Consider the following 19,278-nt stretch of genomic DNA (forward strand, 5'->3'; position numbering starts at 1 on the left):
GGCCTGCAGTATGAATGCAGCCAATAACACCTAGGGCTCCAGGAAGTGTCAGTATTTCGCACCGTTATTAGGCGACAAAAGATGGAGGACCGGAAACAACTAAGTCCCCAGAGCCACCCTGTTTTCTGACTAAATCAATCAACAAGTGAGCAGATTAACAAAATGAAATGTTATTTACCAAAAGCATCTTTAGTTTAGAGTCAAAAGGCAGAAGTGATAACGTTTTAGTACCACCACCGTCTTTTATTGTACACCATAAATTAAACCCGCTAATGACATTCTAAGCCACTTATTTATCACATTCTGTTTATTCTGCAAATACCACCTGTAAAAATTATACATCAAGCCTAAGTATGGAACTCTTTACTATGGTAAAAGTTCACAGTTCTTTTACTTCAAATGTATTTCATAGGAAAGTTCCATAAAAACAAATGTACGCACACGTCGGTGACGTAAAGGAGCACTTGATGCTACAACACAAACCAGGTTCCAGATAGTCTATTATAGTTTGTCGCTTGTTCAAACAACAGGGTGCTTGCCTTCTTTGGATGACTTTTTTTTTTTTTTCCTACAAACTGGACAGTTTAATGTCCCGCTTAACCAAATATTATGTACAGATAGGAAATAGAAAATGAGTACAAAGAGAAGTCCACAATTAAAGAAACTAAATGATCAAATGAACGTCAGTGCTGTGTTCCACGTGAGACATTATGAACAGCCTAGCTAGCGTTTAAAGTAAGCTGCAAGCATGAAGTCAAAGTGTATGAGTGCAAGTTGGTGGGAAAAGGAGCAAGAATATGACACAATAGAAAAATAATTTGATTTACTTTAAGGCCTTGGCAAGCACCCCGGAGCAGAGCAGTTTTTTCGTACCCCAAAACAAACTATGAAATGTTCAACTCTCCAACGATCCTCGTCCGAGTCTGGTTTGGCAAATAACTGTCCAAAGCCGACCCCCCCCTGCAGCTCCTGATCAACATCTGCTGAGGTCTCAATCTCCACCATACTTCTCCCTTTCCCCCCCCACTCCTCCTCGTCTTTCTCCAGATCTCCTTTTTCTTTTCTCCCATCACAGCAGGCGAGCAGAACAAACACGGCAGGGAAACGCTGGCCCCTCCCCTCCACCACATCCACTCCTGCACTTCAGTCTGCGCTGGAACTTCCTTCTGGAGGGAAAATGGCGGACGGGAGGATTCTGGAGAAGGTCTGTGCAGCGAGGATTCGACACAACAGGATAAGGAGGGCACAGAGTGGGTGGATTGGTAGATGGATGGATGAGGAAGGGGGGGGGGGGTTAGCGGCTTTAGCGTCCATCTCACGTAGTGGGGGGGGAGGTCATGCCTACCTCTAGGGGTGTTTGAGCAGAGAGGAGGGAGAGGGATGGGTGAGGATGGTTTTTCAAGGTCCATCCAGTGATCCTGTTACAGCCGCATCTGCTGTCTATTCCTCAGACTGCCGACACAAAGACCACCTGCGTTGTGAACTCCATCCTCAGACAAAAGGCCTCTTCAGTCGGTTCCTAAAGTAATTACAGAAAATAAATTAAAAATCCATCACGATGACAACAAGCATCACAAGTATGAATCTTCTCCATGATTATACACAGTTTACTGGTGTGAGACGTGCATTTGTTTCACAGTCAAAGCACGCCTTGTTGCACATAATTATGATCAATGTGGGTTTGCATATTTAACCACAGAGACAATTACATGTGTTGTGATTGGGATTAATCTCCATTTAAAGACACGATTTCCTAATCACAAGCAAACACCCGATTAAAACAAAGCAAATCATAGTCAAACATAAAAAATCGTTACCCAAATTGAAATTTTTTAACAGGGCTAGTTTAAGCTGAGGCAATTAGTCGTTCACATCGATTAATCTGTCAATAGAAAGTTATTCTGCAACTGTTTATCATTTTCAAGAAAAAAAAAAGGAAAATGTTTTGTGGTTCCAGCTCAATTTTAAGAATTGCTCAATAATTACTTTTTCATAAACGGCACTAAATTTCATAAGTCAAAGTTTTAAACTGTCAGTCAGGCTGGTTTAGCTCAGTCTGTAGAGCAGGCGCCACAGATACAGAGGCTACAGTCCTCGGCTAGTCTACCGTGAAGACTACCTTTAGTAGGATTCACAGTCTCGTCATCGTTGGCCTCCTCCACTTCTGTTGCGACACCACACACCGACTGCTCCATTTTCTCCTCGGTCCCGCCTCCTGGCTGCGGCTCCGAAGGGGAGGATCCTGTTGTTTGAGACTCAGCTGCTGCACCTTGTACAACTGGTCTTGGTCCTGCTGCAGCAGCAGTTCGTTCCATCCGGTGCGAAGACGCCTTGGTGGAGAACCAGTATCGCACCAAGTCTGCTGTTAAACCACTAGCCTCAGCCAGATCCTGCAACTGGTGCATGAATACAAATCTGTGTTAGTGCACGGCTACAAATTAGTGGACACAAGTATGGATATTTCCATTTTTATCAGATATTCAAAAACCTAATTTAAGTGATTGCAGCACAGATTTAAAATCTGCTTCTCAGGTATGAAAAACAATATTTGTGGTCTTGAATACCTGTGACTCCTCCAGTCTGCCATGGTCATCAAGGTGGGCCTGAAGGACCTGTTCATTCCCCTTCACCAGGTCCTCTTCCAGAGCCGTGTTCTGGTGAGTCTCGAGCCACTTCAGCTGGCCGTTCTTCTGCACATAGCGGCAGTCCCCAAACCAGCGCACCACCTCCGGTCTGGGCAGTCCAGTACCTGAGATCAGTTCATCGTACTGAGTAGCGCTGGGCCACTGGGTCCGGGCGTAGACTTGTTTGAGCAGTTGCAGCTGCTCTGCTGTTTTCTTACCTCGGACAGCTGTAAGTTTAGGGGAGTTTGATGGTTTGGGTGCTAGGGTGGAGGACTGAGATGCTTTGGGGGTGGAGGATGGGGAGGACGACGGTGTGCTGCTGGACTGAAGCGTTAAAGTGGGGCTGTCCGACCCTTCACCCTCTGCTTTGCCGTTGGCCTCTGTCACCTTCAGCATTTTCAGATTGATCTTGATCGGGTTGACTTTCAGTTCTCCTGAACCGTCCTCTTTCTGTCTCTCCTCCCCGTCTATCTCCCCCTCCTCCTCTCTTGACGCCCGCTCCGCCTCCTCTTTCTTTTTTTCAGCTGCCATTCTCTTTCTCCTCTCAGTGAACCAGCCATGGATCTCCCGTCTGGTCATCTTGGTCTCACATCGCAGTCTGTCCACTTCCTCTCCGGATGGGTCAGGGTCCTGGGCAAAGCTGGCCTCCAGAGCCTTAACCTAAACAGAATACAGGAAAGGACAAGGTCACAAACCTGGAAGAACTGATGTGCTGCTTTTTGTTACTATTTTCATTTTCAAATTTGAAGTGCACAACCCCACCGCCCAAAAACTGAACCGTCACATTAGAGACCATTTGCCCTCGTGATTATCCACTGCAGAATCTCACCTGATGAGGTTCTCTCTCCTTGTAGCGGATAGCAGTAAAATCAGGGGATGGAGGTCTGGGGAGCCTGCGTGAAGGTGTGGTGGGGGAGGTGGGCGTCTGGGATGCAGTTGGGCTCAGGGGAGCAGAGCTGTGCTGGGGCGTTTTTGAACCAGAACTGCTGCTGCTGTCAGACAGGTCGACAGGGTTGGCACTGCCGGCAGTGCCGCTCCCTGGTGCACCCGAGCCGCTCCCTGCTCCGGCTGCAGCGCCGCACTTACTCTGTCCCCCTGTGCTGGAACGTGAACCTTTGAGGTTGCGAAAGTGGTAGCGCCGATCGCTGAACCACTTGCGGACTTCTCGCACTGTGAGCCCGGTCAGAGAGATGAGACGGTCCACCTCCTCCTGGTCAGGAAACTGGCTGCCCTGAAAGCTGTCCTTCAGAGCGTTGAGCTGCTCCTGAGACTTCTTGCCCTTGTAGAAGCTCGGGTCCAGGAACGAGTTGACGGGTGTCCGGGAGCCGGGCGTGCTGCTGGAAGATGCAGCAGGAGAGGGGGAGGAAGACTTTGAGGCTGGGGAACATGCATCCTCCATTTTGATGGTCGGAGAGTCACTGGTCGGGGGGTCGACATCGTCTGTGCTTGTGCTGGTTGGGTTGTTTTTGTTGCTGTTATCGTTGGTATCTCTGCTCTTCAGTCCATCCTTTACCGTTTTGCTGTTACCGTTATTAGCTTTGTCTGTGGTGTTTTTGCTCTCTGTGTTTTTAGCTTTGCTGCTCTCAGTGTTCTTAGCATTACCATGGCTGCTAACATTACTATTGCTCTTGTCATTGCAGTCTGCATTGGTCCCTCTGTGTTTCCCGTTGACACTGCTCCCCTTAACATTACTATGATTACTGCTTCCCAGACTAAGGTTGATGACACTTGCTTGACTGCTTGTAATAATACTGCCCCCTCCTCCCCCGCTCCTACTACTATTACTGCTAATGACATTGCTCCCAGTACTGCTGCTGCCCACCGTCCCCACCACCATGCTGATGCCTTTGTCTGCCACCAGGGCTGCTGCAGGGCGGGCCTGCATCATGGGGCGGGCAGCTGCCTGGGGCTTAGGCGTGACAGCCAGGGCCACAGGAGCACTGCTAACCTGGATACCGTTTGCCATTACAGGCTGCGTGACGATTACCCCCCCTTGGCTGACGAGAGAGCCCTGCAGGATGTGAGGGATCCCGGTAGCCCCCAGCGAGGCTGGGAGGACTGTGATTGTGTGTTGGGCTGGGCTACGGTGACTATGCGTCTGGTTATGTGAGCCAGAGGGTGTGGTCTGGATGATGGTGTTGAACATCTTCCTCCTGGCTTCCTCGATCTCCTCAGGTGACCAGCTGATGCCTTGTTTGAGTCTCTGCGCGGTGAACCAGATCTTGATCTGCTCTTCTGGGAACTTTGTGACCACAGTCAGGTAACAGAGCTCCGCCTTGGTGGGGTACGGGAACTTACTGAAGGAGGTCTTTAGGAAGGAGGAGGAGTCCATGGAGGCACTGTAGGTAGGGATGCTGCTCAGAGGAATCATCACCTGGGTGGACAAAATGTGGAAACGTGAGCAGTACATTATTTGAAATACAATTAGCTTCCAAACACCAGGACACAAAAAAAACAACTGCTACCTTGGGGAGATTTTTGGAGGAAGAGTGCAAGGAAGCGGAGGAAACATTTGTGGATGCAGATTGATGAAGGCTTCTGTTTTGAACCACTGAGACCACCTTTAGGAAATGGATTTAGAAGAATCAGAATGAATCGAATCAAACAGTCAAACAAAGAGACATGAAGAACAACCACCAACCTGTGTGATGGGAGTCTTGAGCATTGGTAACGCTCCAGAGCCGTTGACTATCTGGATTGCTGAGGGCAGAGTGACCTTGGTCGCTCCATTGTGGACGATTGTGGGAACATGGGTGACCGTCACTGCAGCAGTCTCTTTTCTCTCTGTCTCTCTGGAGTGTGGGTCTAAGGAGGTCTCATCTGAGACTGGGTGAGACACCACTATCCGTTTAGGCTCTGACTTGCCCTTCAGCATCCTCATAATGGGTGTTTTTGTGATGGAAATCTCGCTGTCCTTCCCCATCTCTCCCTCAGTCACCAGATTCTGCTCCACCACGACTCTCCTGTCCTTCTTCCTCAGCTGCAGAGTAGTGTTCAGCGTGCTGGGGTGAACCCTGGCGTTATGCAGGGCCAGTCCCTCGAACTTGGGCGCAGAAACCCCACAGCTCATACAAAAGAAGCTGGGGTCTGAACGGAAGTCTGGGTGTCCAGAGTACACATGATCCAAGAACAAGTTAAGGTCGTGGGTTTCAAAGTTACAAGGCTTACAGGTGTAAGTGCCAGCGCTGTCTTTGACAGCATCCCCTGCCTCTGCTTTGGAAGACTCTCCTGGGTCTAGGCCCACGTTCCCACTGGAAATCCTAGATTGATGGACAAGAACAGGGGAGTCCCGTTCCACCTCCTCCACTGGGCGTATGATCTTGCTGGGGATCATACAAGGAATAGTAGACTTCCTTTTGCTGGCCATGGTGTGTCCACAAGGCAGGAAGGGTTGGTCAAATGGCTTAGGTGCGGGGTGTGAGTGAGAATACGGGTCGTTTCTGGTTGACTATAGGCCAGGCCTGGGGGAGGGACGACAGCATGTCATGTCCATGGGTCCACTTGTGGCTTTCACTGCAGTTTTGAGGGAAAATCTGGAAATGAGAGGGGGTAACACATTTAGGTTAAAATCATCAGTCAACATAAATACGTTACACCTGTAAAATTTGATAGATTAGGTTTCATGGCATAAAATGTAACATTGTAAAGACAAATGGGGGGAGAGATGGGAGGGCAAAAAACAAGGGATATCTAACGCCACTCGGTGCAGGCCAGTTACCTCTCAGCTGGATGAAAATCATGCGCGCCTGGATGTTTCCAGGTAGTAATCAACAGCAAAGGCCTTAGGATAAAGATGCAGCTGGAGCCTGGCGTTGCCCTTAAGTCTTTGATTTAAAAGTCTTTTCCTCATCTTCCCTGCACCATGAAACTCAAGGCTATGTCTTTTATGAGGGCATTCAAACAAGCTCAGTCTGCTTCTTCACTAAAGGCTTTTTGGGAGAGCTCCTGTCCTACCCCCTTTTTTCCCCTCCCCCACACAACTCTGTCTCACTTCCCCTCGTTCAGACACACCCCCACAGAGAGAGCACATTCTGTATTTTCTTTTAATCCAGAGCTTCTGTAGCCTCACTAAACACCTTAATAAAGATTGCAACAGAATTAGTCACTTGTGAATATGTCGCCTAAGATAGAGTCTACTTGATAATTGTGTAAGTAGGCGGTTCAACAGATGTTCCTCTGAAAAATGGTGTTCTCGCCCGAGGGTAGTAGAGACAGTACAGGCAAAAACAAAGCTGCAGAAAAACACAAATCTAACAAAATTTCACTTCTAAAACCCCTCACTCCTTACAAAATGGCGAAGCTTCCTGTGGTGGAGTATTCACCTCCCTCCCTTCCACAGAGGTAGTGATGCAGTATTGGAGGACAGCTCTAGGGCGATCACTCTCCCAATCACTCTGCGCCGACATGACACCTCACGCACAGAGCAGAAAGAGCTCAAAAAACTTCTACGGCTCAAAGAAGTTCAACAGGAAAACCCTAAAACCTTTCACGGTCCAGCCCCTCCTTATGCAAAGGCGCTTCACTAAAAAAAAAACCCCAAACCAAATCCAGCCTTAGGTAGGCAGGCTGAATCTAAAATAATCTATACGCAAACAGAGCAGCACCGCAAAAATGTTTAAGTTGGGTTCAGACTCAGCACATCCTCTTTGTGCACAATGCTGCAGCAGCAACAACAACACTGTCAGGTGAGCATCATAATCTCAGTCAGTGTCATCATACAAGACACCAACCACTCTCCGACAAAATATAACTTCTCTTTCTTTTGTACCCACAACCACACACACACACACCCAACACGCAGAGCCCTGCTGGTCATGGTGCATTAGCTCATAGCCCTGTTAACCCTCACAGGACTGTTGTGTGACAGATGCCCTCTCACACACTGTTTGATTCAAGATGCACACTTTTCTTCTCTGAAAAAACATCACCCTCATTTTTAGCACAGATTCATGTAAGAACTTTTGTAACTTAACGTGCGGTTCATCGTGATGTCGTACTAACTTTTCAGAGTTTTTGAAATGAAAACAACAATGTCAAATTGCCATCTTGTGTTTTCCCCCTTTGAGAGAGGGCTACGAGGGGTTAACAAGCAAATTAAGTTTGCTACTGTTGATGGAACGTGATGCCCCTTGTTCCCCTATACACCCCCCAGAGAGAGTAACTGCCCTTCGCTTGGGTTGTGGTGGAGCCCTCCTACTCCCCTGCCATTCAGTTCTGCATCAGGGGGCACCGCTCTGCCAAGGCAGGCTGGTCACATGACCAACACAAAGGCTTATGGGTGGGCAGTCTCAGCCATCCATCACGTGGTGCTGTTGGGTGTGGGTGGGCAGGCGAGAGAAGAAGAGAAGAGAGGAGAGAAGAGGAGAGGAGAGGAGAGGGAGAGCTGACGGGAGAGGATGGTGGGGGATGGGCAGCCAGTTTGGGGTGAGGAGGCGAGGGGAAGGAGGGGTGTTAACAGTCGTGGAGGAAGCACTGAGGTGTTTCACTGAGGAATTTTTCCTCCGATACCCCCCTCCAACCAGCCAACACCAACCCACCCGGCTAACCCCCGCTCTTCAACGCCCCCTTCTTGCTCCAAACTACAATCACACAGTCCTTCCCTCCCTCCCTCCCTCCCTCCCTCCCTCCCTCCCTCCTCGCTGCACTGCGAAGCCTGGAATGTTCCAACCCGAGCTCTTCAGCCAGTGGACACAACCTGAAGTTCAGCTTCAGTGTCTGTATGTGCCCACACATGCATTTCACTGCCTCATACAAAGGGGGAAAAAAACTGATGTCACAAAGTATAAAATTCCAATTAGTGAATATCTTTGGCTGACAGACAGTGCAACAAAGGCAGCAAAGTTGGCTTCACACACCGATTGCAGGTGAAAAAAACAGAACACATCTGCAGACAAAAGCCTCAGCAAGGACAGCAGACACCCACAGGCCTCACACAGGTGAGGGCTGAAACAATGCACAATACAAGCCGAGCTATTATCAGCGAGTCGAAATTGGCTCCTCATGCAATGCACGAGTTGTGTCGACTCATCGGGCAGAAACTTTAATTTGACGTTGCACATACGTTGACCGACCGAGTGCTGATGTCGGGTTCGTGTCTGTTATGTGTGTCAGCGTTCGTATGTGTGGGTTTCCTGTGAGCTTGAGAGTGGAGAGAAGAGAGGTGGGGTGGTGGGGGTGCGCGGGGGCGCATGTGTGCTCGTGTTTGTGTGTGTGTGTGTGTGTGGCGTGCGGGGGTGGCTGCCTGCATGCCTGTGTGTGAGTCTTATTTACTGAGGTAGTGAGGCTGCCAGTTTTTTCCTGTGTGCGAGAGTCTCCCGGTGACACACAAAGACAATGTTTTCGTCCTCCTGGTTCATAACCTATATTATCTACGCCTCATCATTGGCTCAGCACTGCATGACCTCCTTTCATCCCCTGGCCTGACACTTGTCTGGGCCTGGGTTATATCCTCTGAGTACAGGCCAATAATAGCACTCTCTCACACTACATAGCTTGGCCGCATAGCGTAGCTGCATGCTGCTCTTGTTCACACCTAGCTGAGAACACAGGTGTAATGTTGAGATCTGTGGGTGTTACAAACGCACACAGAGAAAAGGTGTACAACAGAGGCAGCCCTCTCCTTGTTTGCTCCATTTCTTGCTTCCTCACTCCTCTTTTTCTTCCCCCTCCCTCTCCCACCGTCTCTGCGCCCTCTGCTTCCCCTCCCTCCGTTCCTTCTTCTCCTCCCTCTCTGAGCAAGTTTGGCCCAGGGAGACAGGTCGGCAGCGCCACTGGTGTGTTACTGTCCCCATGGCAACCACCTCCTACCCCCCCCTTCTGTCTCCCACCAGCTCATTTCTGTAAAGCACATGCGTGTGGGTAAACACGCACACACACGGTTACTCAGGCCCTACGCGCGCACACACACGCACATCTCCTATGCCATCCAGTCTCTGGCTCTGGTGGGACTTGTTTGTTCCACACACCCCTGTGAGTGGTATTTGGAGAGTCCCTGCCCTGCTCCTATTTCAGTGCCTCCCTCACGCGGTGTTGATGTCTCTGAGCTAGGTGTGGTCGCCGTCGCCGAGCCACACTATTGGCCAGAGCTGGTTCCGTTTCTTCCTGTTCACTCAGTGCGTGAGTCCCTGTCCAGACATCTGCCTGGGCTTCAGCCCCGTTTCGTTTGCCCTCAGTGGCTCTTGGGTTTGGCCTTCAGAGGCCTGAAGCATGCAGTGCTTCTGTATTTACTGTAGGCGTGGATACATAACACGGGCCCAAAATATGGCAGATGCAATCTTTTTCAGAGAGGACTTCAGAGCCATCTTTATCCCAGAGAGTATTCAAGCTAATTATCAAGCCTGCACCAAAACACAAACCCGTCGCCAAAACCCATTTGCTTTTTTCTCTTTTATGTGTCGAAAAAAGAAATCCTTCGCCATTTCTCTTCCGTCCCAAAAAACAAACACGTTGCCAGTTATTTAATGTACTCCCACCTTAAAGAGACATGGCTCCAACTAACATCCTCCTGTCAATCAACTCTACCTCTGCTGACAGCCACCGCGTCACCTCTCCAGACGCAAACACCTTTTGTGTGTCTGAACTTCTTCCCAAAACCCATTTCATTCATGACACAATATTGGCAACAGTAGTTAAAAAGACCTCAGTGACTGTGTCCTTCCGTCTATTCCTGAGTCCCGTTTGGGCTGATCACAGGTCAGGGAGTGGATGCCTCCTTGGGTTGCACACGCCTGCATTGCTGTGGCCACTGCCAGTGCATGCATTAAAACTGGGTTGCTGAGAGGGGAGGGAGAGAAAAATGGCGGAGCACCATGCTCTGTGCTGTCCAACATAAAATGGCTGACTTCACAAGCTGTTACCCAGCCAAGCAGAGCAAGAGGCTGCTCCTGCTGCTGACCCAAACATGCTCGCTCTGTCTGGATGTGCGATTGGATCGCACTGCTCTCTCCAGTAGATTGGGAGAAAAGGCTCTGGAGCTGCGGCTGACTCTGTTTTTGTGGTCATTCTTGTTGGAGATCTGGAAGTAAATCATCATCAGAGAGGAGATGAAACTTACTGATGAAAAGTCATTACTTTTGGACTGACACACACAAAATCAGCTCATTTTCAATGCCAAAAAAAAGGAAACTAGAAGGAGCAAAACAAAAATGTTGTTGACATTATGCACAAATATGATTGCAAAAAGTGTTGAGATGATTAAATCTTTCATACAACGCTAGTAACCCTGAATCTGCTGCAGACCTGATACTGGGGGGAAAGAAAGGGGGAAGGAGAAAGAGGGTGGGAGGGAGGAGGTGATGGGGGGTGTGTGTGAGTGATACTGTTCAATGTACAGCCATGGAGCTCAGACACAAACACAGCACACACAATGAACACAATGAAATGCTGCAAGATGAGGCACACTTACAATAACAACAATATTTATGACCATAATAATAATCTCTTCTAACTTTTGTTAAGCTTTTCAGAACATCTAAAATTGGCAATTTCTCCTACCCAACCCAAATTGAATTGAAAATTGTTTGTATGGTAACTGGCTTATTCTGTTAGTAAAAGGTGAACAGTGGGTGATAAATAGATAGCTGGACTAAGCTGCTTGTCTATGCCTGGGACTCACGTGGACACATCAGACACAAACTAGCTGTCTGGGAAAGCTTTGCTCTAATCCCCGGAGTCACACACTCATGACAACACTGACATGATAAATAACCACGGCAACAACAGCTTGAAAACTCATAACTGACTGCTGGGCGACAGAGCGTGAACTCTGCTTTGAGTTTATGAAAAGTGTCGCAGCATTGATTTTTAACCAAAGTCTGTGAACACACACATTATAACAGCTCCGGGAAAAATATTAAAAATATAGGCCTGGTGGATAAAGCATGGCAAATTACTTGTGCAATATTAAAAGGGCAACTGTGACCAACATTATTAGTCACAGCTGATAGGAGGTCAAAGTGAATTCTAACTTCTTCATTCATAGCACACACTGGAGAATTGGGTAAATCAGCCGGATGTTTACAAGAATATCGTACAGCTTTGCCGTTAAAATAAACCGACAACATGCTGCTACTTTTAAATTGAATTCTGTTTCTAAAACCGTGAGTGGATAGCGGTATTTTGTGAAATACCTTAAACGTAAAGTGGCTACACTGTAACGTAAGTCCCTGAGCGCAGCAGCGTCAAACATTTCCGAAAATGATGCGTGTTCATCTTCCGCTCAAGTTAGGAGGAGTGAGCCCCAACTTAATGGGCATGTCTACATGATAGGTTTTAAACAACGTAGAAAAATCAGAGTGGTTACAGAGGCAAGCCCCCAGCCCAAAAAACTCCTCTCTCTCCCCCGGTTGGCTGTCGCCATTTTAAACAGGCGACATGCAGCTGGCCAGCACTGCTGAGCCAAAGCGCAGCCCGCAAAGGTAAGCCTTCACGATAGCTCTCACACAAGTTTGGGAAAGGTGAAACACTTGTGTAAATGTGTATCATAAAACCACACTCACCTCGCTTTGTCGGAGCGCAGTGTATGCAGCGCAGGATTTAAAAAGTTTACAATGATATGTGCTCAGAGCTGACGGGAGGTTTGGGCTTTACTGATGGTAACTTATAGGTGTAAGCCCCCTCTGTCCATCGGCTGGTGATAAACGTGACACAGGAGCCAGACCGGTCCCTTCAACGACCCTCTTTTTTGCGCTTGTTTATTTCGAGTGGCTCTCAGTGTTGAAGCAGGCAGTAGAGGGGAGGAAAATACGACGGACGTACCGAGGGAAGAGACGGACACGTGACGCAGACGTCACTGACGGTGGAGTTGGCGTGAGAGCTCGAGCTCCGCCGTGCACAGAGCAGAAGTGAGTCAGACATCCCGTCATGACTTTGACCCGACGATACAGGGGGCTCGTGGTGAAGTTTTAGAGGGGGACATTATCCTCCCCTGTCCCGGTTAAACATGATGTTACAGCGGCTCACACCTGTCCCCCTCCCAGGTGACCTCTCTTAAAGTGATAGCAGCCTAAATACAGTATGTCAAAAGTTTCCCGCATTCATGAAGAAACCGTACACAAACAAGTGCTGCCCTTATAAAACTATGATAATACACAATCATATAAACTATGACTGCTAATATATATGTTCAGTATCTAATTAAACTTTCTGCTTTTGCCCCGGTACCCATCAAGCACTGTGGCAGCTGCATTATATTTGGCACGGGCAGAAAGTCATCATACTGGAATAGTACCTGACCCCAACATCTGTGGATATTTCACAACACATACATTTATTTCAAATAAGGTGATAGAACCATGTTTTGACACAGGGCCCTGCAAATGTCAAAATAGTAGCTAAAACAGTTCATAGTAAAATTTACTTATGTTTGAAAGGGCCGGTATGTTCTCCTGATCATAATCATTTCTTTATGCAGCCAGTTGCCACTTACCTCGCTAAAACTAACCTATATCCCTTATATAAAGTAGGTGGTTTAAATAACCACCAAAAGAGCCTCCAAAGTGACCATAAAATTGAAACACCTTTATAAAAAATTAACACATTGCAGGGATGTTCTGTTAAATTCACTAGTGTACCATCAAATATACTGTCAATATACAATCCTCTGAGAAGATCCCTACTCTGATTTCAGTGAATTAACCCCAACAGCCCATTTAATGTCTTCTATGGTAGTCAGTGATAATCTCAATGTGGACCTCGGTCCAAAAGAAGAGTTAAATATACGAAATTATTTCTTAGAATCAGTGGTGGCCCTTCCTTTCAGAAAAACTATACGTATAACGTCTGTTAAGTAATCCTGTGTTTACTTTCTTCCTCTTCTGACAGGAATACTAATATCCTATCAGATAAAGCTCACCACATGTAAGTTACAGCCTGGTCTCTTGAACTGTGAACCTTTTACTGAGTATTAAAAACTCATCATATGCACCCATTCTGAGCCAATCATTGATTTTCCATTAAGCTGTGTTTATTATGCATGCATGTAATTACACGCAAATTAAAGATGATGACACATCACCCACAGCTTCCTGAGTGAGTCATGCTTACTGGGTCAGTTTAACACTCAAAAGAGAAACTGAAATACGCTTACAGTATCTCATATCTAGGGTTTAACTATTTTTTTCCTTAACTACACTGATTGCAGCATACTACACCTGATAGCACGACAGAATACACACAGATACTAAGTGCTTGGGCAGATAAATATATTAAAACAACAAACATTCTGAAGAGAGAAAACTGCAATTTTGTTCTGTTGAATATTAATTCACAGCTGTCTTAAAATCAAATTAAATTTTAATATAGTAAACACATTTATCGAACCTGTTTTAGGACTCAGGCTACAACCACAGCCACATAGTAATTCATAATCCCATTACGGGCCAAATTACTCAATTCACGCCAGTTATTTCATTAAAACTTCCAGTATGTTCAAACAATTGTGGTTATCTCCAGTAAAGAGTGTTGGTGTGGAGAGGAGCTAGAGAGGGCTTTCACATAAGTGGATAGAGGAGCTCCATTATGAGTGAGGCCCTCTGCTGGAGAGCAGAGAGAACTACAGGAAGAGCTCAATGATCGTTAAGCGTCGGAAGAAGTAAAACCATCGTGTATTAAACATGAAATGAGGAAATATTTAAGAGGCGGTAGACTTCAGTATCAGAATAATATTTTTCATCTTTCTTGTACTATAATCCTCTCATGATGGCTCAAATGTATGTCTTTCTAAAATCTAGTTTAGAAAGTGTCTTTACATCAAATGAGCAGCTGTACATGTTTTGACACCACAAAACATGCAGCTCCTGTAAAGTTTTATGGTGTTTTATAAAATGGTCCATCATTGAAAACACTACTGCAGTGACATGTAATGTCGTATGCAGATCTATTTTATGACAGCAGGAGGTTGTCATGCTGAATGTATATTCAATATGATATGATATCTATTGACAATAGAGAAGATAGAAAACTAAAATAAATGCTAACTGTAGGGGAAACTTTTGAATGTGAACACATAGTTGGCTTGGGTTTTGGTCAATGGACTTTAAAGGTCTGTTTCATTATTGTCATCTTTTTAAGATACTTGCATATAAAGAGCTGCACTGATTAGTTAATTAATTTATCAACCAACCAACCAACAGAAAATTGATCTGCAAGCAATGCATAGTTTTCTGTAGCTTTTCAGGGGAAAATAATCAACAATTTAATCGCTCATGAAAATAATAATTAGTTGCAGCTTTTATATCATGTGAAGGGATTTATCATCAGATTCAACTATATATATGGCTTACAGTTAAAAACACGCCATGAACGTTTATATTTATATTAGAACAGTATGTCTTAATGTAAAAAATATGTTTTTCTCGTAAACCGTACGCAACCTGCTTTGTCAGTACTGTTGATACAGTAGGTGTAATTGAAAGCATTTACAGATCTTGGCCACTGGGGGTCGCTGTAGAATTTTTAGGAGTTTCTGGCAACAGCGGTGCAGAAACGTCGCACTCTCTGATTGGCTGTTGGTGGCTGGGGTCAAACAAATATCGCGCATGCTCAGTTAACATTTTTCGGTTAGTGACTGAAATCTGTCAGATCAGCGGAGCGTACATTACCCTAATACCGTCAAATATTTCACAGTACTTTCTTCCCCTAGTCAGTGCCAAAGGCTTAAATCCAGCTTCAGGTGTCATCCGATTTGGATTCTTACTTTTGTTGTCTGTGGCCGAAGGAAACAGCAAAGAATGACGAGCAGTTTAAAACGGAAAGAAGAAAGTCATCTGCTGAATGGGGGTGTAAAACAGTCCACATGGAGCAAAGCCTTCAACAGTAATGCTGTTTGGGAAGAGAAGGTCAGTCAATTGCCCTTTTAAAATGTAGCCCAGCTGTTATGTTATTGCAGTCGAAGTAAGCAGTGCATCTAATTTGTTCAAAGGTATATCACAGAGAAGGCTATTTTGAGCTAGCTGCCATGCTAAGGCTAAGGATTAATCTAATTTGTCTGTTAGCTGTCAAATCTGAAGGAATTCCGTTAGAGTAAATTCATTTAAAGTTATAATTAAAGATGTATTAAGGAAGTCGTTGTTTTTTAATTGCTGCTGTTTTATTTTTTAAGTTTTCCTATTTATTTATGATGAATGATTTTTAAATGTGCCAAAATAGTATATGTCGTTTTTTATTTATCTTTTTTATTTTATTAAATGTATGAACTGTAACAGTTAACTGGTTTGACCTTTTTACTTAAAATGAGCTTCAGTTATGTTAATTGTTATTCTGTTTATTGGCTGCTGCTTGATTCATTTATTTGTTGTCACTCTCACAAGCATTTTCTCTCCATTAAATAGCGTCTCCACTTACCGTATTTAACCTGAACCCCACCTGTCACCTTCCGGACCTCCTTAGTCAACCTTAACAGAGCACTAATCCACATTTTCTTTTACAGGATGAGTTTTTAGATGTGATTTACTGGCTTCGGCAAATCATTGCAGTAATCCTTGGTGTGATATGGGGTGTTGCACCGTTGAAAGGATTTCTGGGAATAGCCATGTAAGTATCCTGTGCAGCCTCTCTCAACATCTTTTAACTGAGTGATCTCTTCATGTCTGATTGGATTAATGAAAACCCTGAGAAGTTAACTTGCCTATGTGTTTTCCTTGTTAGATTCTGCATCATCAATGCTGGCGTCCTGTACGTATACTTCAGCAGCTTTCAGCAGATCGATGAGGAAGAGTATGGCGGCACATGGGAGCTCACCAAAGAAGGCTTCATGACATCTTTTGCTCTTTTTTTGGTGAGGAGGATGCTTTTATTTTTCTTTATAGACGTATGGACAGTAAAGTCAAGACCATTTGATAGATACTTCATGGATGTCAGATTCAACTGAGCACCACTGTTTGGAAGGCCAACATTCTAAAAACTGAACTGGCATTTTATGTTTATTTTAGATGACTTAGTGCAGCTGATATGTTTTCTGTCTGATCAGGATATTTATAGCTTCAGACTACTTTAGATAAATGATAGATACTCGATCCTCCTGAAGTGCCAACATTATGACCAGAGCTTGTTCATTCTTTTTCTACATTTTGAAGTCACGAGGGCAGCGCATATGATCTCTTTTTTTATATTCACATTAAAGCACTAAAATTGACCAGGCACTATCAGACACAAGTTGACCGAGACAGTACTTAACCAATTTGCACATGGTAACATGTAATTAACCTTAAATTTGTAAAGCATATGAATTGATCCTAAGTGTCTTTTTTTCTCTTGCCAGGTGGTGTGGATAATCTTTTACACAGCTCTACATTTTGACTGAGAGGAATCCATTGGGACACTAAATACAAACATTTCTGTTGAAGTAAATTTGTCAAGACAGAAGAACTCCATGGCTTGAGGGGTGCCAACACTCTTGCATACAGTATGACTTTTCAGTGCGCAGTGTATCATGGGAATCCTAGTTTGATTCACAAGATCCTGCAACACCACCGTGATGAACGTGTCGAAATACTGTACATCTCTCAAATTTGGGGGTTCCTTTTTTAAGGCACCCCTCCATTACACTTCCCATAAATGTTATATTTCCTTCCTCTCTTCATTGTCACCATCTCTGAATAAACACTAACACATAGGGAAAGCTCACGAACCAGCTGGGATTGGTTGCAGTTCTACAGCTGTAAATCAGAGGAAGGATTATTTTGTATTTGTTGGTTTCAGATTTTAGGCGATAAAGATAACCAGTATGTGGATTCATCCTAGTTTACTGCTTACAATCTGACCACTTAAATAAATAGAACTGGGCAATAAAAGTAAAGTATTGTCTTTTAGTTGTTTTGATTCAGTTTGTCCAAATTGTAACCTTTTTAATTTAGGGACAAAACGCACCATGTTGGATATATAAAACTACTAAAATATTATTGTTTCCCCTTTAAATCATCAATCTAAAATTTAACTCCAATATAATGTGTTTGCCCTTTAAGAAAATAACCTTGTTCTGATACAATAATTAGTTAAAAAGCATCATGGCAGTAAACCCGCGTACTATTAAGGTTACCAGCTACAGTATAAGTGTGTTGTTAAAGGGTAGAGTCATCTGTTTCTACATTTTGTTGCTCATTGGATATGCACACATCATTCTATCATAAAATCTGTGTGTTATTTCTTTTTAAAGCGTCTGGAATCCAACAAATGTGAAAAACATTGCAGCTAACCACAGCTGAAATCTCACTCGTGCTAATTTTAACATCAAAAGCAAACTGCTGGTGGTACGATCACACATAACAGCTGATATCCAATCCTGAGGCAAGTGTCTGTAAGTATTATTATTAACCCCCTGAAACTTCAGCCACAAACTAACCATCATCTTAATTATCTGTCAACACAAATTATTTCCTAAAAGCAAAGAGGGAGGAAACATGCATGCTATTTTCAGATGCAAATGTTCACAGATTTCAGCTAAATAAAACAATCTGTGCACTGCCATGACTTGCTGTTCGTACACCTAGATGTCATTTGCTAATGGCATTAGTTAGGAGGGTAGAAATAATTTAAATTTCTTATTTGTTTCTCACATGTAGCTTCCAGATCAAAGTCTTACCTGTTGTTTTTGACATTAATTTAAACTTGTCTGTAAATTCTGTACAATGTCCCTTTGTCAAATCCACCTTGTATTACACAGATTTATTTGTACTTATGTTATATCTCGTTTGATGTAACATATTTCTCAGTATTTTATAGTGAAGAACTTTTAAAGCCAGTTCTCGCAAAGTTCTTGTAATGATACTGTTATATTAGATACGCAGCTGGTATTTGAAAGGATTGTATTTTCTGATCAAATCTTTTGGGAATCATTAAACATGGGCTTTATTTGGCCTCCATTTTCAAAGAGAAGGTATCGTCGTTTTTACTGACATGTCATTTTAGTGAGTCTGTGAGCAGCATTACTGAAATGCATTGTAATGTAATTTATACCATAGTTAGCTTTTTGCTATCTTTATCTTATGGAAACCTGTTTCTACCAACAAAATACAGATTGACAAAGTGGTTAAATAAGTATACATAAAGTAAATATTATAAGATGCAATAATAAAGTTACGCCTGTTGTGAAAGTAGTATTGAGATCTTCAATAAAAGGGGCAAAACAAAACAATAAAAATACTCCCTTACAAGTTAAAATGCTGCATTTTGTAATTTTAATTAATCCACAGCAAAATCAAATGTAGCTATCAAATGTAAAAGTATTTGATGTCAGGATGTCGCTGTCAAGAATTCAATTATTTCTTTATTATCCCTGATGCATTTCTGTGTAAGAAACATTTTAATAGCCAGCTGAGCTTATTTTAATTACTTCTTTTTTTATTGTGTGTGTCATATTTTTGATATGATTGTATGCAAAACCCTGATCTTTAAGGTAACTACAGCTGTTAGATGAATGTAGTGGAGTAAAGCAGTTCTCAAAGTGGGATCCGTGAGCTATGGCCTGGGGATCTGCGAAATGATTTTAATAAATTATAAAACTTTAAAAACGGCATGTCTACTGATAAGGACCATTTGTGCCAATGAAACAAGCGTATTGTGTCTATTACTCCCACCCACGTTAGCTTTGGACAAATAAAAACTGATATGATTGTTACACATCAGGTCAATCTGTCATGAATCACTCAACTTACTCAGG

At 44.2% G+C, this 19,278-nt stretch overlaps 2 protein-coding genes across 2 annotated transcripts; one reads left to right on the forward strand and one right to left on the reverse strand.

The window, feature by feature from the left end:
- Nucleotides 1-239: 239 nt before the first annotated feature.
- Nucleotides 240-12,184, reverse strand: zhx3b (zinc fingers and homeoboxes 3b). Its single transcript, XM_069660980.1, is given in 8 exon segments — nt 240-1,519; nt 2,120-2,396; nt 2,565-3,284; nt 3,454-4,998; nt 5,090-5,185; nt 5,266-6,030; nt 6,032-6,157; nt 12,122-12,184. Coding segments are annotated over 7 exon segments (3,489 nt in total). The 5' UTR covers nt 6,107-6,157; nt 12,122-12,184; the 3' UTR covers nt 240-1,508.
- Nucleotides 12,185-15,198: 3,014 nt separating this feature from the next.
- On the forward strand, nt 15,199-19,118 carry rab5if (RAB5 interacting factor). The gene is made up of 4 exons (XM_069660337.1): nt 15,199-15,460; nt 16,051-16,154; nt 16,269-16,398; nt 16,882-19,118. The coding sequence occupies exons 1-4, from the start codon at nt 15,353-15,355 to the stop codon at nt 16,921-16,923; spliced, it is 384 nt and encodes a 127-aa protein (XP_069516438.1). The 5' UTR covers nt 15,199-15,352; the 3' UTR covers nt 16,924-19,118.
- The last annotated feature ends 160 nt before the right edge of the window (nt 19,119-19,278 follow it).

Source organism: Semicossyphus pulcher, unplaced genomic scaffold, assembly GCF_022749685.1.
Source record: "Semicossyphus pulcher isolate SPU_LCO1_2020_fin unplaced genomic scaffold, fSemPul1.0.p SCAF_13, whole genome shotgun sequence".
Classification (NCBI taxonomy): Eukaryota; Metazoa; Chordata; class Actinopteri; order Labriformes; family Labridae; genus Semicossyphus; species Semicossyphus pulcher.

Coding starts and splice junctions, on each gene's coding strand:
- rab5if (XM_069660337.1), top strand. CDS start 15,353: ATGACGAGCAGTTTAAAACGGAAAGAAGAAAGTCATCTGCTGAATGGG. Junction 15,461..16,050: donor ATGCTGTTTGGGAAGAGAAG/GTCAGTCAATTG, acceptor TTTCTTTTACAG/GATGAGTTTTTAGATGTGAT. Junction 16,399..16,881: donor CATCTTTTGCTCTTTTTTTG/GTGAGGAGGATG, acceptor TTCTCTTGCCAG/GTGGTGTGGATAATCTTTTA.